Genomic DNA, 18,815 nt, shown 5'->3' with positions numbered 1-18,815 from the left:
TTATTTATTTGTTAGCACTTATTTAATATTTAATTTATTTCTTTAATTGTTGCACTTATTTATTTAATTTTTAGCAAAAACCATCTGGTCTGCATGGGCAAGACAATGTGGTGAGAATTTTTTATTTTCCCCAAAAATGCAGTTTCTTCATATGTCAAGTCTAGTGCCTTCTGGATAAAGGCTCCTTTGACTATTGGAATCCTGACCTAGGATCAAGGGTGGATTGAGTTTCTTTCATCAACACAACAGAAAATGATATAAAAAAGCATCTTTTTTTTCTGCTGAAGGGGGGCTTCAGCCCCCCCCCCCCGATCCGCCCTTGAGGATAAAGGACCTAAGGTGGTGCTTGAAAAATACCACATCTTGATGGCATTTCCATTAAAAACAATATCCCCATATAGCTCCCCTTTTGAGAGGACATCACTAATAACAGTGCAGATTTAATATTTAATATTTTTATTAGATTTTTGAATTTCCTAACTTTACAAAATGTCAGAGTATTCATTTAACCTGCAAAACAAAACTTTGATAGTCAATTTGAATTATTAATTATGTTTATTAGACTATTATCACCCACATCCTATACCATCCATAATAGAATCTATTTCTATCGTTCTTTTTTTACATTGATAATTTCTTCCAACCATGCATTACAAAAGATTGATCATGACAAAATTAGAAATGTGTTAAGGTAAAGGTGCAATATAAAATCAGCAATTAATTTACTCTGCAACTTGTCTTGCAGCAGCATTACTGACTTGCAAGAGTGTTAACATGGCGCAGCGGAAACACTAATTCTACTTTTTTGCAATGATTGCCGCAACTTGTCTTGCAACATTTCACAATACAAGTACAATACAAGTTTCACTAGCCAGTTGACACGTTTTGATGTCAGGTGTTCACTCCTAGATGCATACAATGATAACGGAAAGCTTTTATCCTCAAATACCCAAACTTGAACTCTCTATTAAATTCTATACAGGGGTCAAATAAAATCAGCAATAGCTACATATCAAATTATGATAAATAAGTCAACTATCTATTAACTAGTATTATCTTCTCATATACATCGTAGCATTCATAAGCCTTGCTGAGTTTCAGGCTATGTAGTACTGCACCATAGTAAATTTTTTCATAGCAACTACCTTTTTTCCCCAAAAGGACTAATGATTTTCCTTCAAATTTATAAGCTCGATCATTAAATCTAGGCACATTTGCAGGAATTTGTTAGAAGAATTTCTAGAAAATTGTAGCAATTTTATATCTGCAAAAATTAAGGGCAAAGCAATGCATCCCTTGCCCAGTGTTGCTGTAAACCTTTGTTTATGCTGAATCTATTGAATAGAAAATTCAGCTGAAATGTATTTGTCAATGAAATTAACTTGCTTTGTGGCCAAAAATCAACGATGATGAAATAACAAAGCTGATAACAAAGCCATAACAAAATAACAAATTAAATGTATTTTCAATCTGACAGTTTATTTAAGTGATTCAGACTTCTTGAACAATTTTTCGGCAAGATCTTCAAGCCTCTCCCTGTACTCTAGCTTTTCATAGTTTCCTTTAGGAACCCCTTCAAATCCATGCATGGCACCCCACCAAGCACCAGCCATAACTCCTGTACTATCGCTGTCACCTCCATGGAACATACCCCTATGACAGAGTTCCTCCCATGAGTTCCCTGCGCCAAGTAAAGCATCGTATGCAATCATAGGTGCATCATGACCACTCGCACCACCCCACCCAGAGAAACTGACTGATTTATAAAATTCATCCCGGTCACCACAAGAATAGCGCTTGGGAAATGTTGGATCTTTGTCTCCCTTTTCTAGACCTCTAAGCTTTAAGTAGGAATTCCACTTGTCTGTAAAGTAAGCCCAATGTTCTTCATTCTCCTTACAATCTCGTCCAGTTTTCTTAATATATTCCATTGCTTTTGGAATGGTTGCCATAAGACCTGCACCCCATTCCCTTGTAGGCTTGTCTTGCAAGGCATAAGATGTGAAAAGAGATGCTGCAAGAGCTCCAAGGAAACCTGAAATGTTTTAAACAAGCAATGCCAGTTCTGTTAATTAAGCAGTAGTATTGGCCTGAAAAAAAGCAAGCAAATTGGAATGCTAATGATAACCATTTCCAATTATTAGCCTCTAGTATGCTTCTTCAAAAAGTGATGATCATAATTACGAATTATGGCTACAAGATGAGTGATGGTATATAATGAAATAGAATCTGCAGTAAAAAGTAAAAGATAATGGAAGAGGAATGTGACAGTGCTCATGTTTCTGATCACGATGTATGTCAATCATGGTAGTGGTTAATGTGAAGCTTTTCCTAATAAATGATGATGGTGGTCCAGGTGGATGTAATGATGCTGATGGCCCTGCATGATAACGATGCCTATATGATGAAGGTAGTAGTGATGGCAATGCTAATACTGCTCCTAATTATGACAATATTATGATGGTGGTAGATGTAATGATAATGATGATGCTGATGGTAATGATAATGATGCCTTTAAAGAGGGTAGTAGCAATAGCAATGCTGCTCCTAATGATGATGGTGGTGTTGGTTGTGGATGTAATGATACTGTAGTAATGTTAATGATGCCTATGATGACAGTAGAAGTGAGTGGTGATGATGATGATGACAAGTGCTGCTGCTTATGATGATAATGATGCCAATATGATAAAGGTATTGGTGATAGTAAATGCTGCTCAGATGATGATGATAGTGGAAGTAATGATGATAGTACGTGTGATGGTAGTGCTGTTACTATTAATGACAAATGATGGTAAAGTTGGTTTGATGATAATGAAAACAGTGATTCTGATGATGATGTTGATGCTAGTGATGGTAATACTTGTGCTTTGGTGGTGGTGCTGCATGTTAACGGTCATGTTGGAAGGAAGATTAATCCATACCTGTTGGATGATTGTGAGTCATCCTTGCACTTTCCACACTAACTTCAATCAGATCATCAAGGTGCTTAGGTTGATAATAAAGCAGACCAATGCACATAGCCCTCATTGCTCCCCCACATCCACCCCCACGGGTATCAAAAGGTACTATATACCCATCAGGCCTCAGTGGACTGAGTTTTGAACAACTTGCTTGTGTGGTTCCACCGGGCGCTCGTCCCCACATGTCTCTCTAGAATAATTTAAATTTAAAAAAATCACTACTATACTTTCTAGTGTGAAAGCCTTACATGACCCTCAAATGGATATTCAAACACAATTCCAAGCCCAAAGTGGTATATTTTTTCATTACAGAACATTCATAATTTATGGGGTTGGGGGGCTATTGGTATTAAGAAGGGGGTCCAGCCATTTTCTCCAGTAACCATTAGGGGAAGCTATAAGCTATCGAGAATATTTATTAAAGCCAAATGTATCTAGTTGGGAGAGAGGTATCACTGAAAAATATGTTATGCTTGAGTGCCGGTACATCAAGAATGTTATTACAAAATGTAAAATCTCCATGAATGCATCCTACATGTAATGAACAGCTCATGAGAAATGCTAAATGAATTCATATTGGTCTCGGTAACTTTAATCAGCTGGATGAATTTTGATCATAAATAATACAGGCAAACACTGCCTGACATCCACCTATTGATAACTTGAGATTGGAAAGAACATTTATTGAAGACAGCCAACCCTGTCCATTTATTAAATCTATAATCCAATTACCATGCCATTCTTGTATTCTTGAGCCAATGCAAGAAAGAGTTGATGTTTGTCAGACCAATCAGAAATAAGCGCTTCAGCAGTCGCAATATGCAGTACAGTGTCATCACTGATCCTCCAGTTTTTCTTATCCACCTTTATTTTCCCCAAACCACCAAGCTTCTGCAGTTCTTCATGGATTGCAGACCCTTTGTAACAGAACTCCCATTCTCCATTTTTGTATCCCAGTGCATCCCCAACAGCACTCAACACCATGGAAGCCCTGAATTTATTCAGCATTTTGACCTAATTCAATAAAATATAAGTTATATAGGTATTTATATAGCCGCATTAAGTGTCATGAAACAAGGGAAGCTTTTGAGATCGATCTGTACATGTCTCATCGCATTTCTAGGAAATTAAGGCAACGTCTTATGTTTTTCATACGTCCCAGGAGTCTCAAGCTTTTACTTTGCTTCAAGGACATCAATAAAGTTCAGTTTACTCTTAACTCTGTGTACTTCTTTTTGCTAAAATACAACGTTTTTACGATTTTCGTGCGCTGATATTCTCGAACAGTAATGGCAGATCTTTGGATATCAAAACACTCTTTCAAAAAAATGTCACTATAAATGCGAATTTCCTCAATGTTTGGACAATACAATTTTACAGTAAACCTTGAGATTTCTATAAAATGCTTGTGAAATTTTCTTAAACCAGTACTATAACAAGTATTATCCTACTAAATCGCCCACCTTTTAAATGTCTTCCTCTAATGTGAAAGTGAAAGTAGATTTGACTTTTTCAATGATTTTGTCGTTTGTTTGCCATTCTGACGCGCCTTTGGTTCGATGGGCTACCTGTGTTACCATATGGGTATGAGGTCGAGGACGTATATCAAAATCTCCTCAAAACTTTTTATGGACTTTTTGACAATTAAGATGTACGGAGGAGCAGCACTTGCTTTATTTTCATGAGTAATTACAAATTTCTAAAATATTTTCGATTTTTTAAACAGATTTTTCGATCAAACAGTGTGCAAAAATGTTGGGTTTCCTGTGTACTTGTAAGAGGGGGGTTAGTAGTAATGGTGTTCCACCACGTGTAGAAAGGCCTTGCGGTCGTCTCGCTATTTCCTTTTGATCGCCATCTTGGTCCAAGAACAAGATGCCTCAACCAGTATGCAGTAAAACCTACAGTACACCAAGGCGGCCCTTCGAGAAAGAGCGTCTGAACCAAGAATTAAAGATCATTGGAGAGTATGGACTCCGAAACAAGCGCGAAGTATGGCGTGTGAAGCTGTCCTTGGCTAAAATCCGTAAGGCAGCTCGAGAGCTTCTTACTTTAGAAGAGAAAGACCCTCGTCGTCTCTTCGAAGGAAACGCTCTTTTACGTCGTCTTGTACGTATTGGAGTGCTTGATGAGAGCAGGATGAAGCTCGATTACGTTTTGGGTCTTCGTATCGAGGATTTCTTAGAAAGGAGGCTTCAGACACAAGTGTTCAAACTTGGATTGGCTAAGTCCATCCACCATGCCCGTGTCTTGATTAGGCAAAGACACATTCGGTAAGTACAGTAGTACAACTATGAAAATTTTAACTAAAAGTGCTATTAAATTATTTGATACGAATTTTATTTGGTTTTAAAGAAGCCCTTATTGTTATAGTACAGATTTACACTAAAATTAGGGCCCAAAAAATAAGTCAATCTCAGGTATGAAACACATGTTAGCTTATCAAAACTAGCTATAAAATACAACCATATCTTCTTATTTGAATATTTTTATTTGTAGTTATTCAATGTTCAAGGATTCTTAGTGTCGTTTCTTTTTCAACCGTATAAAGAATTTTTCAGTTAGGAAATGATAGTTTGTCCTCCATAATTGCATAGTTTTTCCAATAAAGTTTCAATACTGCTTAAATATTTACAACTTTTCAAGTTTTAAATTTCGTATTTGTGATATTTATATGCCCCCCCCCCCACCCCCCACCAATCCAAGCAAATTAGCTGAGCTGCAATGTCTGTCATAGATTTCATCTATAGTTAGTATTAAATTAAAGACCATTTGCAAGCACTGTTGTCTTCAAGGTTGGTGTCTTACAACACAGGTAACAAATTATGTCCTTTGAGGAAACCAACCTTGAAGGTGATGGTATGTGGCGTTAAAAAACTCTCTCACTCCAATGAAGGACTAGCGTCCGAAACGTCAGTAAGTTTTTCCATCTTTTCACGGTGTATAATTTACCCTTTTATCATTACTGTTTCATTAGAAACACCGACGCAGCTCACACTAGTTTTTAGCTAGTTATATCTTCACATTAAAAAAATGTTCATCATCGCTATACCTGACTCCATATCAGGAACAGGCCTTGAAATAATGACCGTCCATGATTACTGGTCACAGTGACTGGCATGGTAAAGATTTGATCAGACAAGTTTCAATTCTGATCATACATTGTCCATTAACCAGCTAACATGCACTGATTTTTAACACAGTTCCTAAACATTCTCAACTGGGCCAGCAGCTGATCATGATTCTCCCAACTATTCATATACCTGGAACTAAAGTTTAACTAAATTCAATATATTGTTGAATACATCCTTCACAAAATATCTGTTTAACTGTACCCTTGTGTTTTTTTTATGCTTTGAAACATGACCATAACCACCCTCTTCCCACTCTACTGGTTTTAGAGAGTATTACAGTAGTATAGAAATCATTAATATATCCCTATTTCATTAGTGTCCGCAAGCAACTTGTCAATGTCCCATCCTTCATTGTGCGTCTGGATTCACAGAAGCATATAGATTTCTCTCTCAACTCTCCATATGGAGGTGGACGACCTGGTCGTGTAAAGAGAAAGAATGCCAAGAAGCACAAGTCAGGTGGATCTGGTGGTGAGGAGGAGGAAGACGAAGATTAGGTAAGATTTGCATGCTCTGAATGAAATGAATTTACTATACCTTTAGAATATCTTAAGTGTTCTTTGAAGTGATTTCCTTTAACTTGAGATTCTGTGCCAATAGGTGTATCCTCGAATATATATATATATATATATATATCAAAATGTTGGGTTTAATTTGATGTCAGCATTGCCAAATGTTCATCACTTGAATCATGAGTTTTGATAATTCTTTCTGCCTGATACCACTCAGTGGTCAGTGTTTGACCACCATTTGGAGCAGATATTAAGATCAAAAGATTTTTATGAGCTGATCAAGCAATATTTGTGAAGATCTATCTGCACTAAACTGACATTTTATTCTATTTTTCTCTTTCATGTTGTTGTTGGACACCCATCAGACCTGAATGAAAGCCTGTTTCTATCAAAAGAGCAGTGTTTTAAAAATGCAACTCAAAATCTTTGCAGAATAAAAGTAAAATTATTGAAATGCTGAGAGTCTATTGTCTTCTGTGTAAATTTGGGCCAGTTTTACTAAGAGTGGATAAGACTATCTGACAGTTAAATTAAGCATCAACGTATCCACTGGATAAGGATTTTTCCATCAGATAGTGCTATCCACCTTCCATACAGCCAGAATAAATCTTTTTTTGTCGTTGCACATGCTAGGTCAGTTGATCAAAACAATATGAAACTGTCCCACACTATGTACGAACTCAACATCTGCCAATTAAGCTGCTTTGAATTTGTGCATCTCAAAGTGGAGTAAAAACGACCCCCTGATAGAAATAAATCTTTGCATTAGAGTGTAAAGAACAAACATGAGAATCTCGTAACTATAAAACAGAACTATTCTCATAATTACATGACACATTAGCTATAAATTCAAGATATGGTTTGCTTGTCAAATTGCCAACAGCCAGTTGAATGGTACTGTTCTAGTTATCCATAATAATTATGAAAATTCCCATACTTATAAAAATTGGTTTGTAAAATTCATGAATAATTAATGAGGGTCTAAGCCAATACAGCTTTAGATATCAGGTCACATGAATATCGTGTAAACCTGATACCAACCTTATGCTGAAAATGCTAATTAGATGTCACTGGTGGATGTATACTGTTCTGATACAGCACTAGTGGCTGTATCTAATTAGCATATGAATTCAAAATGTCCCAAAGGAATTATGAATTATTCACAGAATTTCACAAATTGTTTTCAACATTTGTGTCTGTGTTGTATTGGCCATACGATCAATCACCTCCGACTCATCATGAACAGAAAAGAGGAATAACACAATATTTAGTATTATTTAGTTCGGTACTTGGGATTATCATCTGAAATTTTGTTTCTAGTATTTTTATTTCAAACATTGTCTGCATTTCATTTTGTAAAAAGTATGAATTCAAAGTAGAATAATCATGATTCCAAGATTGCAAAATGTTAATTTAAGATTGCAAAATGTATCTCAACTTATTGATAATTAATTCTACATCATTACTTTGTACTTGGTGATGGAATACAATTCTTATTCTTCTGGCACTAATGGCTAGAAGTTTCACAATGACTTTTCGTGGTTCATTATCTGAACAAGTTCCCATTCCATGCACAATGTCATTAGCTGTAAGGCTGTCGTGAGTGACATTCAAGTACACCATGTTTGATTGTATTTCCTTGGGGTCCACATCAATGCCTTTCAATTTCATTAGCCCTGCAAATGAAGATGATAGTGATTTCACTTGATTGTAAAATTATTGAGGGGTTAAAAACATAGAGGCTGGTGCTAAAAGGCATTCTGGAAAATGCAATAGACCCCTTACATTGAATTCCTGAAGGAATAGCGCAGCACAACCGTGACGCCATAAAAACGAAGACAGGCGAAATTCGGACAAACAAACTTACAAGTTTACCCTTTCAGCAGATAATTTTCACAGCCGATCACAGTTGATCTTAGTTTACATGGGTTATTATTGTAACTTTAAGTAAAAATAATAAAATCAGTTCATATAATCCTTGTAGTGGTTAAACAGAATGCAATGTTTGTCAGAATCTTTAAGTTATTTTTAGAATCAGTGCGCTGCACTATTGTTCTTGGGGACAGAACAATAGCCAATTTTTTCTTATGCAAAAAAATCCATTGTATACCTTTGGGGTATTCATCTGTGATATTAAAGACTGAATGATTTGTGTTAAACTGTCAACTAAAGACTAATACTTTTGTAAACCTAGAAAGAATATAGTTTCCTCTTTATATTTATCATGGATCAGTGGTTGCACACACATTAAACCTTAAAAGTGAAATACCTTACCTTGAACGAGCCTATTAGTATTTGTATGATCCTCCACCAACTTTGGTGCAATATTATCAAGTGCATAGATACCAGCTGCAGCTATTATACCTGCTTGCCTCATACCTCCCCCTAGGGCTTTCCTGTGTCTGTGGCACCTGTGAAACAAGACATCCAGTATATAAGTAATGTTAACAACATAAGTGGCTGTGTTGTATGGCCTATACAATCATGAGCTGGAAGCCAATATTATTATAACAATTCATTCACTATAAGTTTATTAAGCAAAATACCTCGCTATGAACTCTTTGGAACCAACAATTACTGATCCAACAGGAGCGCCAAGAGCCTATTTTACCAATGATACTTGAGTCAAAATATTGGTAACACACCAAATTTGTTTTTTTGTGTGTTTATACATTACTGTTCATACATGAGGAAGTCGGCAAAGTTTTGTAAAGATATGCATGTCTGGTGTTTACACTATTTTAATTCATTGTTACATGCTGATCAAGACCAAAGTAGGGACAGAGAAATCAGGCAACAGACTAATGTCAATCAAATAAATCATTCGGAACCTTTAAATTCTTTGATTCATGACAAACTATTGCCTAATTCCCATGTCGCAAATGTTGTCTCAATCATCTCATAGCAATGAAAATAGTGGTAAGATGGAAGTTATCCCTGTTGCCCAGATATTATTTGAGGGAAATCTGTGACTACTACAGCCTGCAGGGAGTAACAAATATCAAAGAATCACCTTCGACAGGCAGAATGTGACAGAGTCCATATGCTTGGTAACTTCTGCTGCTGGGACACCAAGAGCTGCTACAGCATTAAAAAGCCTTGCACCATCCATGTGAAGTGACAAGTTATTAACAGTAGCAATCTCTTTCACCTGGATTTAATACATGTATACATGATTTTTAAATAATAAGGATCAATGCACTCAAACTCTTATAGGTGCATCATTGATGGTGTTAGGGATAAATAATTTGAAAGTGGGTGGAGTTTCAGCTGTCAATCATTACCTTCTCTAAATATGGAAGGGAAAGAACTGAACCTCCTGAGTAATTGTGAGTCTGCTCCAGGCAGATCAATTTTGTGTGAGTGAAGTGATCATCCTGTCCATCATATATCTTGCTTTTCATGTCTTCAAGGTCCAATTCTCCATTGGGATGGGTGTAAATTTGCCTGGAATGCACTCCTGCTATCTAAAGTGGATTACAATCATATATATAAATATATATATTTAAGAAGTTCATATATTATGTAATGAAAATTAGGGGTAATATGAAAAGTGTACCATTGCTAAATACACAGACTTCAAAGCTAGGGAAAGGTGACGGTAAATCCTCTCCTGGTTTTGCTAATTGTGTAGTTCCAGAAATCATCCCTACCCACCCCACAGAGGAATTTGGAATTTCTGAAGAGTAGGGGGGTCAGAGAAAGAACAAAAATTACAGAGTTTGTATGGAAGAAAATTGGAATTTCCGGGGAGTAGAGTGTCTTTAAAAAATTTCTCCATGAGGGGGGTATGGATAATTTTTGGATATTTTGCCCCCTTACACTCTTAGTCTAAGACTTATGCTTACTAGTATAATATTACCTGAGAACAGGAGCCCTGCTCCCAAATACATATGTGAGACTTATCTCCAACTAAAATTTCATCACCACGATGAGGACAATGTGCCATGACTGAAAAGGGAAAAAATTCCTAATACAATAAATGTAATTTAATAGCACTTATTTAACATCAGCATTCCTTCATCAGCTAATAGCTGGTCTTTCAGGTCTGCATGTCATTCTCATAAAAGGGGGGATAGTGTAACCTTCCTCCTTGCCCCCCTCGCTCTGCCATCCCTGCAGGTAGCTGAAATTGTACTTTTAACCCCCACTCTTCATCAGTGCAGTTACAAATATGGTAACAAATATTATTAATGGTATTTTTGATTTCTATACATACTGGAAATAATATTTCCCATGGATCCTGAGGGAACAAACAAACCAGCCTCTTTTCCAAGCAGCTTTGCAGATTTTTCCTGAAGACCTACATAAAATAAACCATGTAGTTAATCATTGAGCATTTTTTACATTATTATATATACACATTCATTGTTTGTTGTTCAAACTTACTATTGATTGAAGGGTCTTCACCAAATACATCATCACCGACCTCAGCATTAGCCATAACTTGTCTCATCTCTGGAGTTGGTTTCGTAACAGTATCACTCCTCACATCAATAACATGAATACCTTTCTCCTGTTCCATAGTACCTTTGATGCCACTACTATACAATGAGAAAGCTTTAGTGATGAGAGAATTAGATGAGCGACAATTTTGAATGATGTTTAGTGCTAGTGGTATAAATATTATCTTCTTAAAAGAGGTCTGTAAAATTCTTTGCGCCATTAAGTCAATTCAAAGCAGGCGTTCCGCGTGACGACGGAGGGTGATCAAGTATCATCAGTGATCTGGGTAACTGTGTTTACGTAGAATCTAGAAGAGGGAAATTTCCCTAATTGCTTTTTGAGAAAGAATCAGATATATCAACTATCTCTTTCGAAAATCAAAACCAGGTTTCCATAATGTATATTTAGTTATTGTAGACTTGGATGGACCCGTAGTCTGTAGAAAAGGGACATCTGGTTAGTATTAATCTTCGAGCTTCTGTTCAAGGCTACTTGGAAAATATTTACTGCCAAACGGAAAAGCACTATATAGCTAATCTTGGTCTTTACGTCTAATCATGAAAGACTGGAAGCTTATGCTTTTTATTCCGTTCTGTATAAGATGTGCACTAAAGGGGTACCTGAACTTGACAAACCAACAATTGATTCGTCTTCTTAATGAAGAGAGTTTGGTCATAGCTGAATACATTGCGGACACCTGCTCTACTCAGGCGATGGTAAACATCTCTTTTGGAAAATTGTATCTTTCAGTGATTTCAATAATGATTTATAAAGAAATAGAAAAATGTGTTTATGAGTGCTTAAGTATGATTTACCACTTGTCTGGAAAGCACGACATGGCTATTAGATATTATGAGAAGCTTCTTCACTTAGTCAAAGATAACAATGACGCTAAAAGGGAAGCATCATTGTACGGGGATCTAGGAAAAGCCTACAAGTCTTTAGGCAAAGTTGACGAAGCAATCAAGTACTACACAAAGCAACTGGTCCTCATAGAGACGATGGATTGCAAGGAGAGAATCAATTATGGGCATCGGAATTTGGGAGCTGTCTATCTTTCTATGGAAAAGAATTTCGAGGCGATCAAACATTTTGAGAAATTTCTTACCATTTCCATAAAGACAGGCGATAAAAAAATCCAATCAGTTGCTTATGGCAACTTAGGAACCTGCAGTCAGTCAGTAAGTGATTTTGAATCCATAGCATACTTTAACGAATGTTTGAAAATTGCTTTGGAGACAAACAGTAAAGACGTTGAGATAAGAATGTACTTGGGAATTGCAGAAACTTTCTCTTCTCTTGGAAGACACGATGAGGCTTTGGGCTATCTAAAAAAGGTCGTTAGCATAGCCAAAGAACTTGGAGTCAAAAGCAGCAAAGGTTTGGTTTATGAAAAAAAAGGAGCAGTTTTTGAGGCATTAAGCATTGCCAGAGAGACGGGGAACAAAGAGCATGAATTGGTTTCCCGTGAAAAGTTAGGAGTGATTTACATTGAATTGGGCAAATTCCATGAAACTCTCCAATGCTATGAAAGGGTTTTGGATCTTCTGAGAGAGACAGGGCTCGTAGTAAGACTTCAAGTAACTTATGGTAACATAGGAAACCTCTATCAAAATGTAGGTAACAGTGATAATGCATTAAAGTATTTTCAAATGGGCTTAAGCCTCTGTCAGAACAGAGGGGACAGAAAAGGGGAAGCGAGTGCCTACATACGACTGAGCGATGTTTATACAGAGCAAGGTAAATGCCAAGAAGCCATGAATTGTTCTAAAAAATCCTTGAACATAACACAAGAGATACGTGATAAGAAAGGAGAAGGTTACTCTGTCAAGAATATGGGGCGTGCTTACTTAATGCAAGACATGGACAACGAAGCACTGAAATGCTTCGAAAGATCACTAGTAATTGCCAAAGAGATAGGCAGCAAGAAAATTGAAATGAATGCATACTTTCACCTTGGTTACTTATATCAAAAATGCAAGGAACACACGAAGGCTTTTGATCATTATGAGAAAGCGTTAAGACTTGCTGTATCATCTTAGGAAACAAGCATGCCGAACTATCAGCTTGCCATAATTTGGGTTGTTTGTATCTTCAAACAGCCGGCTTTAAAGAAATGCATTGTGTCCATGATATGTTCATCAAAAGATGCATAAAGTATCTTGAACAGTCTCTCCATTGCTGTGAGTGTATTTTTGATGAGTATATTTTGCATGATCGCGACAACTTCAAGATATCAATAATGGATACTTTCATTGAAATTTACAAACTCCTAACACATGTACTGATTGAAACAGGAGAGATTGACAAAGCTCTTGTTGTCTCTGATCGTGGCAGGGCTCGAGCTCTAAGTGATTTATTGGAAACGAAATACAGTAAATTTCCACAATATGGCAACAATGTCATCCAAACGTACGCCGAAGTTGACTCCGTTTTTCATGCAAGAAAAAATGAATTTTGTGTTCTGTATTTCGCACTACAATTATTCCATACCGTGGCTGTTTGGGTTTTGGCTCGTCAAAAGCCACCATTTTTTCTTGCAGTGGATCCACAAGGATTTGAATATAGGCAACTACCAATATCACAAGGTAATAACGAGAGTGAAATTATTCCTCAAGTTGTGTTTGCAGCATACGATGCCATAAATGTCAGAAGCGTCCTGAGGTGCGAGGATAGATCACTAGATCACTTGCCTGAAAGTGTGCAGCTGATTAAGAGTGATGACTGTTTAGTCAGAGGTGATGGCCAAAAAGAGGGGGACAACAGTGCACCTGACCAAAACGAGCGCGAAATGGCACCAAACAGAGAGAAAAATTTTGAAGGTAATACAAATCCACTCGAAATCCTTTACAGTAAATTGATAGCTCCTGTGATGCAGAACCTTGCACACGAAGATGTGGTTATAGTTCCCGATGGACCTCTGCACATGGTGCCGTTCGCAGCATTACGAGATCCAGAAACGGGTCTTTTCCTGTCCGAAATGAAGCGTATTCGCCTGGTTCCTTCATTGAAAACGTTGAAATCTTTACAAGAATGCCCATCAGATTACCACAGCAAAACTGGCGCCCTCGTAGTTGGAGCTCCAGAATCGGGAGCTGTAATGTTTCAAGGGCAAGAAATAACTTTTTCGCCTTTACCAGAAGCACGACGTGAGGCTACAGTCATCGGTAACATTCTAGGTGTTGAGCCACTATTAGGAGCACAAGCAACTAAAGATTTCATCAAGCAAAGATTACATGAAGGAGTTGCTGTTATCCACATTGCAGCTCATGGAAGCACGAAAGGAGAAATTGTACTTGCACCAGGCACCTTAACTGGAGCAAGGAAGATCCCAGAAGAAGAGAAATACTTGTTGACCATGCAAGAAGTACAAGAAACTCGTATCAGAGCACAACTGGTTGTCCTGAGCTGTTGTCATAGTGGACGAGGGGAAATCAAAGCAGAAGGAATTGTGGGTATCAGTCGAGGGTTTCTCGCTGCAGGGGCTCGTGCTGTAGTGGCTTCATTGTGGGGCATTGACGACGAAGCCACTCTTGTCTTCATGGTGAGCTTTTATACCTGTTTAAAGATGGGAAAAAGTGCTAGTAAAAGTCTGCAGCAAGCCATGAAAGATGTGAGAGAAGACAAAGACTACGAAGAACCAAAACACTGGGCACCTTTCTTTCTGATTGGCGATGATGTCACCATCAACTTCCAAAAGTAGTAAAATGGTAGAGAAGCAAGATCACAGAACCAAAGTATGTAACTCATGCTCCAGATTATTTGTTAGAGCGTTTCTCATTTACATACTAAAAATATATAACTTTATAGGAATTTTTGTATTTCCACAAGTATATCCACTAGCCGTAAAAAAATGAGGAATTTTTTTCTCTTTGAGTCTTCGGTACTGGAAATGATGATTCCCAGCCATATCCATGCAGACAGAAGCGCCCTAAAGCCAGGAACGCGCCTAAAGGGAAAATATGATGATGATGATGATAATGATGGTGAATTTTTGGCCAAAAATTGTCATCAGGAAATATTTACCCACGATTAAGTTGTGCTAGCGCCAGGATTTTTCATTCCACTAACCCTAGGGATAAATCTTTTTTATGTCCCTTTCAGGGAGGAAAGCTAAAGACTCGTGCCAGCACTAGCACTGGGCTCATTCTAGCTTCCGGGTCCTGTATCAACCGCACAGTTAAGTATCTATGGACACGATATGATGTTTCATAAATCAATGCATTTCCAGCTAATATGAAATTAATTGTATGTATAACGTATGATATGTTTACGAATATATATTCAGCACTTCGAGTTTTTGTTCAGGTTCATTCCTGAATTTTCTACTCTTTCAAACCCACTAAAGTTAAAAATACACCGAGTGATCAAAATAAGTCTTATTTCCAATCGATTGACAAGGGATGATTTACAGTATGCCTTTTAGAAAAAGTGACGAAAAACTCGAAGTGTTGACACGATTCGAGTGCTCTCACTGTAAGATTAGGGAGTTATAATTGGTGAATCATTAACCAAAATTGATATAATTGCAAAGTAAATAATTATAACGATGTAGTGTGTAATTTATACATGATAGAGTAATTGGTGATAAAATAAAACTTAAAATATGGTTCATATAATATGAAAAGCACCAGCAATGTCAAATCGTATACCCTGATTGGTCAGAAACATAATCTTTTAGCCAATCACAAATCAAACTTATGAAAGCATGCAATTCAAATTATCAAAAATTGAATCATTTATATTGCTAATTTTAGAAGAATATACTTTATGATTATAGTTTCATTCGATAATTTAGAAGAAAATATTTTAAGCCTCCACGTACTCAGGAACGATATCTTGGTGGCTTTCATTGATTAAACCAGGGGGATTGGTGCGGTCATCAACACTAGCACCTTACCCTGGCGATCCTAGACTAGCTACTATTTCTCCCTTGGTCAAATATTAACCATAAGCCAACATAAGACAACACAAATAACAACCATGTCTGCAGTCTGCCTTTCATTCAACATAGATGAAAAAGATTCATACTTGAATACCGTAAAATCCCGGTTATAAGCCAACGTACAACTAGTCTGCTAATGTAAATATCCTTCCAGTTTTATTCTCCCCTCCACCTCCCCCTCCCCAACTTATACGTCCGCCTCTGTAATCACGTATTTATTTTGTTGATGCAACGCAAGAGATTCACTGGGAAAATAAAAGTAAGTCAGTCGTAAAAGTTTCCTCTTCTTCCCAAACTCATTTTCCTCGTGCCTTCAAAAGACCCTAATACATATAACCTAGGGCTTCTAACCTGGATTTCACGGTAAACATATAGCATAACTAAACCTTTGAAAAATTTCTTCCTAAATTGACCATTGACAACAATCAACCCTCGTCTAATAACTAAAGGCACCCTTACGTTATTATTGCTATAATCCAAAAATAAGATTTTCTCTTTTTGTTAGGCCTAGGGCAAACGTCGAACTTTCCATGCACCGAACTTAATTGCATCAAAGAATGCCGCCTCATTATCACCTGATATCCATTGTTTTTAATGAGTTCGGTGCATGGAAAGTTGGACGTTTGTCCTAGGCCTTAGTTCTCCTTTAAACCTCTCATCCATTTCTATCTAAGTTAAATATTTCAACTTGTTCTCTTCTGTGTTTTGTCTGGAGGGATTCAAATCGTCTCGTCCAGTTTCCTTCATAAGACATGTATTCATCTATCAGTCCTTGTATCTGTGTGCTTTGTTGAGCCATCATGTAACTGGACCAGTGGTTTACCGTAGAGCTATTGCACACTTGAGGTATATGCTGTGTTTTTGAGCAATGGTAGGGACCCATTGTGGATAATTCTAGTTCTGTCATATCAATGTCTTCTGCAAAAAAATTATTCAGGATTTGTTATTGTCGTCCATAGAGTGCATATACGATATCCTCCCTTTTACGGACAACACGTTTTCTAGATCACGCGTTCTCTTTTCAAGCCTTAGAGAAACTCACACCCGCTCCCTAGATTTCCTTTTACTAACTCCTCATAAATGACCTGGGTTAAATTCCTCAAATTCCGTAGTTTCCTCTAGAAAAAAATTTGAAAACTTGAAAGATGTGTCAACCTTTGCGTGATTGAGTTTTCGAGTTATGTCACACGTAGCAACTCTCCTTGCATCATAAAAGTCCACAATACTAGCTATAGCCACACTACATGAGACATTTGCATTTCAGTGGCTAAAAAATTCATGGCATTGCCAGCAACGTCGCAGTTTTTGCTCGCACGATTAAACTTATTGCACGGAACGTCTCAGACGTAGATCTCTAATCAACTCAGTTCAGTCTGTAACGTTGCGCGCACCATGAATTGCAGAGGAAGACACGTGCTACAATGGCCTTATTGGCAATTTCCGAGGTTGAGGGGAAAACTGGGTCGAGTTGGCATTGCAGTGCATTGTGTGAATGTTTTATGCGACAAAAAAGACGCTATCTTGGAAATAATACTAACCATTCTCTTCCTTCCACTCGCCTCGTCTCTTTAACCAATAATATTGCCACCAGAATCCTACCGCTAATATCAAAATAAAGACCCCGGTCATTGCGTAGACGGAGTATCCAAAAATACCATGGAAATATTCTGTACCATCACTGATATCTGGAATCTAAAAAATCAATTGTCTCGTCAGTAAATTTCTCTTTATTTCATGAGTAATACTAGTCAATAGACCCCTTGCATGTGACGTCAAAGCATCTCGATCTGGAGGACAAAAAGAAGCATTCCATACAATATCCTGAGAATTGGAACCTATTGATTTGTCCCCCAGATTGAGCTACATTCCAAAGTGCTACAAGAGGTGTATACTACATCTCCCAAATCAAGCTTCTTAAAACGTAGAAACTTTGCTCGAGATATGTTGTTGTTATTAATGTCTTTATTTTCGCAAGTAGTGGTGGTAAAGAAAGAAATGATGCTCAAGAAAAGTGAATATGTAAAGATATATATAAGAAAAAAATAATTAACAAGAGAATTACTTGAATTCTGAGCCTGAATGAATTTGAATTTGAATTTGTAAGCCTGAAAGGTTCTATTCACAGGTATAAGATGAATCATGGCTAATAATAAATACCTTATGTTTAGTTAGATATTTTTGAATATAGGAATAGCTTTGAAACTGATAGGCCTCTTTATATTCTCGCAAACATTGGTGTAAATTTTGGGTTCCCTGTGGTAAGACCAAACCGTAAGACAATTCCTGTTCGATCACCATGGAAACTCGTAAGTTATGGCGGGAAAAGAAGTTTTGGTGTTGAGTAGTTGCGTAAAGATCCACGAGCGCGAGCTTTGGTTTACCAGACGCAATACTGGAATATACAGAAGTGTAGGAATCTTGAGCTACGAATCACAGAGAATCAGAGAATATTAAATATCAGTCAGGTGACAACTGTGAGAGGGAGGGGAGGTAGGAAAGAGCCATGTTTATCTCGTTATTTCATGAGTGTAGTCACATTTGTTCGGATTTTAACTTTTAATTTATTTTTATTACCAATCTTCATAAAAAATGGTGTTAAATTCGTCGCTTTGCACCAAGTAAACAATCTACTTGAGACTGCACATACTTAGACTGCGAGCATTCCCACTTTTCCTACAGACTCAGCAAAGAAGAGTGTTTTAGGATTCGTTTGGATTTGCACGAAAATTGGAGCCGGATAAGCGGGAAGAAAGGCATTCTACACATACTTTTTACATTTTACCAATAAATAGCCGTTATAGAGTTCCACTACGCTTTC

General features: G+C 37.2%; 6 protein-coding genes across 6 annotated transcripts in view; 3 read left to right on the top strand and 3 right to left on the bottom strand.

Moving 5' to 3' along the window:
• Positions 1 to 439: 439 nt before the first annotated feature.
• Positions 440 to 4,521, bottom strand: LOC116298878 (ADP-ribosylhydrolase ARH1). The gene is made up of 4 exons (XM_031707456.2): positions 4,424 to 4,521; positions 3,693 to 3,974; positions 2,922 to 3,150; positions 440 to 2,035 (listed from the first exon to the last, which is right to left on the bottom strand). Exons 2-4 carry the CDS (start codon positions 3,966 to 3,968, stop codon positions 1,479 to 1,481), a joined length of 1,062 nt encoding a protein of 353 aa, XP_031563316.1. The 5' UTR covers positions 3,969 to 3,974; positions 4,424 to 4,521; the 3' UTR covers positions 440 to 1,478.
• Positions 4,522 to 4,789: 268 nt separating this feature from the next.
• On the top strand, positions 4,790 to 7,064 carry LOC116298880 (small ribosomal subunit protein uS4). The gene is made up of 3 exons (XM_031707458.2): positions 4,790 to 5,233; positions 6,411 to 6,591; positions 6,972 to 7,064. Exons 1-2 carry the CDS (start codon positions 4,836 to 4,838, stop codon positions 6,589 to 6,591), a joined length of 579 nt encoding a protein of 192 aa, XP_031563318.1. The 5' UTR covers positions 4,790 to 4,835; the 3' UTR covers positions 6,972 to 7,064.
• Positions 7,065 to 7,914: 850 nt separating this feature from the next.
• On the bottom strand, positions 7,915 to 11,272 carry LOC116298879 (uncharacterized). Its single transcript, XM_031707457.2, has 8 exons — positions 10,996 to 11,272; positions 10,826 to 10,909; positions 10,469 to 10,557; positions 9,891 to 10,073; positions 9,620 to 9,757; positions 9,153 to 9,208; positions 8,881 to 9,017; positions 7,915 to 8,282 (listed from the first exon to the last, which is right to left on the bottom strand). Exons 1-8 carry the CDS (start codon positions 11,270 to 11,272, stop codon positions 8,020 to 8,022), a joined length of 1,227 nt encoding a protein of 408 aa, XP_031563317.1. The 3' UTR covers positions 7,915 to 8,019.
• A 101-nt stretch (positions 11,273 to 11,373) lies between these two features.
• Positions 11,374 to 13,097, top strand: LOC116298889 (uncharacterized). Its single transcript, XM_031707469.2, has one exon. The coding sequence runs from the start codon at positions 11,610 to 11,612 to the stop codon at positions 13,092 to 13,094; it is 1,485 nt and encodes a 494-aa protein (XP_031563329.1). The 5' UTR covers positions 11,374 to 11,609; the 3' UTR covers positions 13,095 to 13,097.
• Positions 13,098 to 13,168: 71 nt separating this feature from the next.
• Positions 13,169 to 18,164, top strand: LOC116298887 (tetratricopeptide repeat protein 28). Its single transcript, XM_031707466.2, has 2 exons — positions 13,169 to 14,789; positions 15,157 to 18,164. The coding sequence occupies exon 1, from the start codon at positions 13,169 to 13,171 to the stop codon at positions 14,753 to 14,755; it is 1,587 nt and encodes a 528-aa protein (XP_031563326.1). The 3' UTR covers positions 14,756 to 14,789; positions 15,157 to 18,164.
• LOC116298888 (uncharacterized) overlaps positions 16,032 to 18,815 on the bottom strand; it is a 9,001-nt gene continuing 6,217 nt past the window's right edge. The window contains exons 5-7 of the mRNA XM_031707467.2: positions 18,155 to 18,420; positions 17,536 to 17,689; positions 16,032 to 16,915 (exon numbers count right to left, since the gene is read on the bottom strand). Coding sequence (XP_031563327.2) covers positions 16,653 to 16,915; positions 17,536 to 17,689; positions 18,155 to 18,420 — 683 coding nt within the window. The 3' untranslated portion in view covers positions 16,032 to 16,652. The remainder of the gene's footprint in view (positions 16,916 to 17,535; positions 17,690 to 18,154; positions 18,421 to 18,815) is intronic.

This window comes from Actinia tenebrosa, unplaced genomic scaffold (assembly GCF_029948245.1).
Source record: "Actinia tenebrosa isolate PJP-AT-01 unplaced genomic scaffold, QUT_ActTen_1.0 PGA_scaffold17__23_contigs__length_9995812, whole genome shotgun sequence".
In the NCBI taxonomy this organism is placed as follows: Eukaryota; Metazoa; Cnidaria; class Anthozoa; order Actiniaria; family Actiniidae; genus Actinia; species Actinia tenebrosa.
This window is presented reverse-complemented; position numbering and strand designations above follow the sequence as displayed.

What these genes read in the sequence shown, in the direction of transcription:
- LOC116298880 (XM_031707458.2), top strand. Translation starts at nt 4,836, where the DNA reads ATGCCTCAACCAGTATGCAGTAAAACCTACAGTACACCAAGGCGGCCC. An exon ending in ATTAGGCAAAGACACATTCG is followed by an intron (nt 5,234 to 6,410) that starts GTAAGTACAGTA and finishes CTATTTCATTAG; the next exon opens with TGTCCGCAAGCAACTTGTCA.
- LOC116298887 (XM_031707466.2), top strand. Translation starts at nt 13,169, where the DNA reads ATGCATTGTGTCCATGATATGTTCATCAAAAGATGCATAAAGTATCTT.
- LOC116298878 (XM_031707456.2), bottom strand. Translation starts at nt 3,968, where the DNA reads ATGCTGAATAAATTCAGGGCTTCCATGGTGTTGAGTGCTGTTGGGGAT. An exon ending in AAGAATACAAGAATGGCATG is followed by an intron (nt 3,151 to 3,692) that starts GTAATTGGATTA and finishes AAATTATTCTAG; the next exon opens with AGAGACATGTGGGGACGAGC. An exon ending in GACTCACAATCATCCAACAG is followed by an intron (nt 2,036 to 2,921) that starts GTATGGATTAAT and finishes AAAACATTTCAG; the next exon opens with GTTTCCTTGGAGCTCTTGCA.
- LOC116298889 (XM_031707469.2), top strand. Translation starts at nt 11,610, where the DNA reads ATGAAAGACTGGAAGCTTATGCTTTTTATTCCGTTCTGTATAAGATGT.
- LOC116298879 (XM_031707457.2), bottom strand. Translation starts at nt 11,272, where the DNA reads ATGGCGCAAAGAATTTTACAGACCTCTTTTAAGAAGATAATATTTATA. An exon ending in CATGGGAAATATTATTTCCA is followed by an intron (nt 10,558 to 10,825) that starts GTATGTATAGAA and finishes TTCCCTTTTCAG; the next exon opens with TCATGGCACATTGTCCTCAT. An exon ending in TCCAAAGAGTTCATAGCGAG is followed by an intron (nt 9,018 to 9,152) that starts GTATTTTGCTTA and finishes CTTGTTTCACAG; the next exon opens with GTGCCACAGACACAGGAAAG.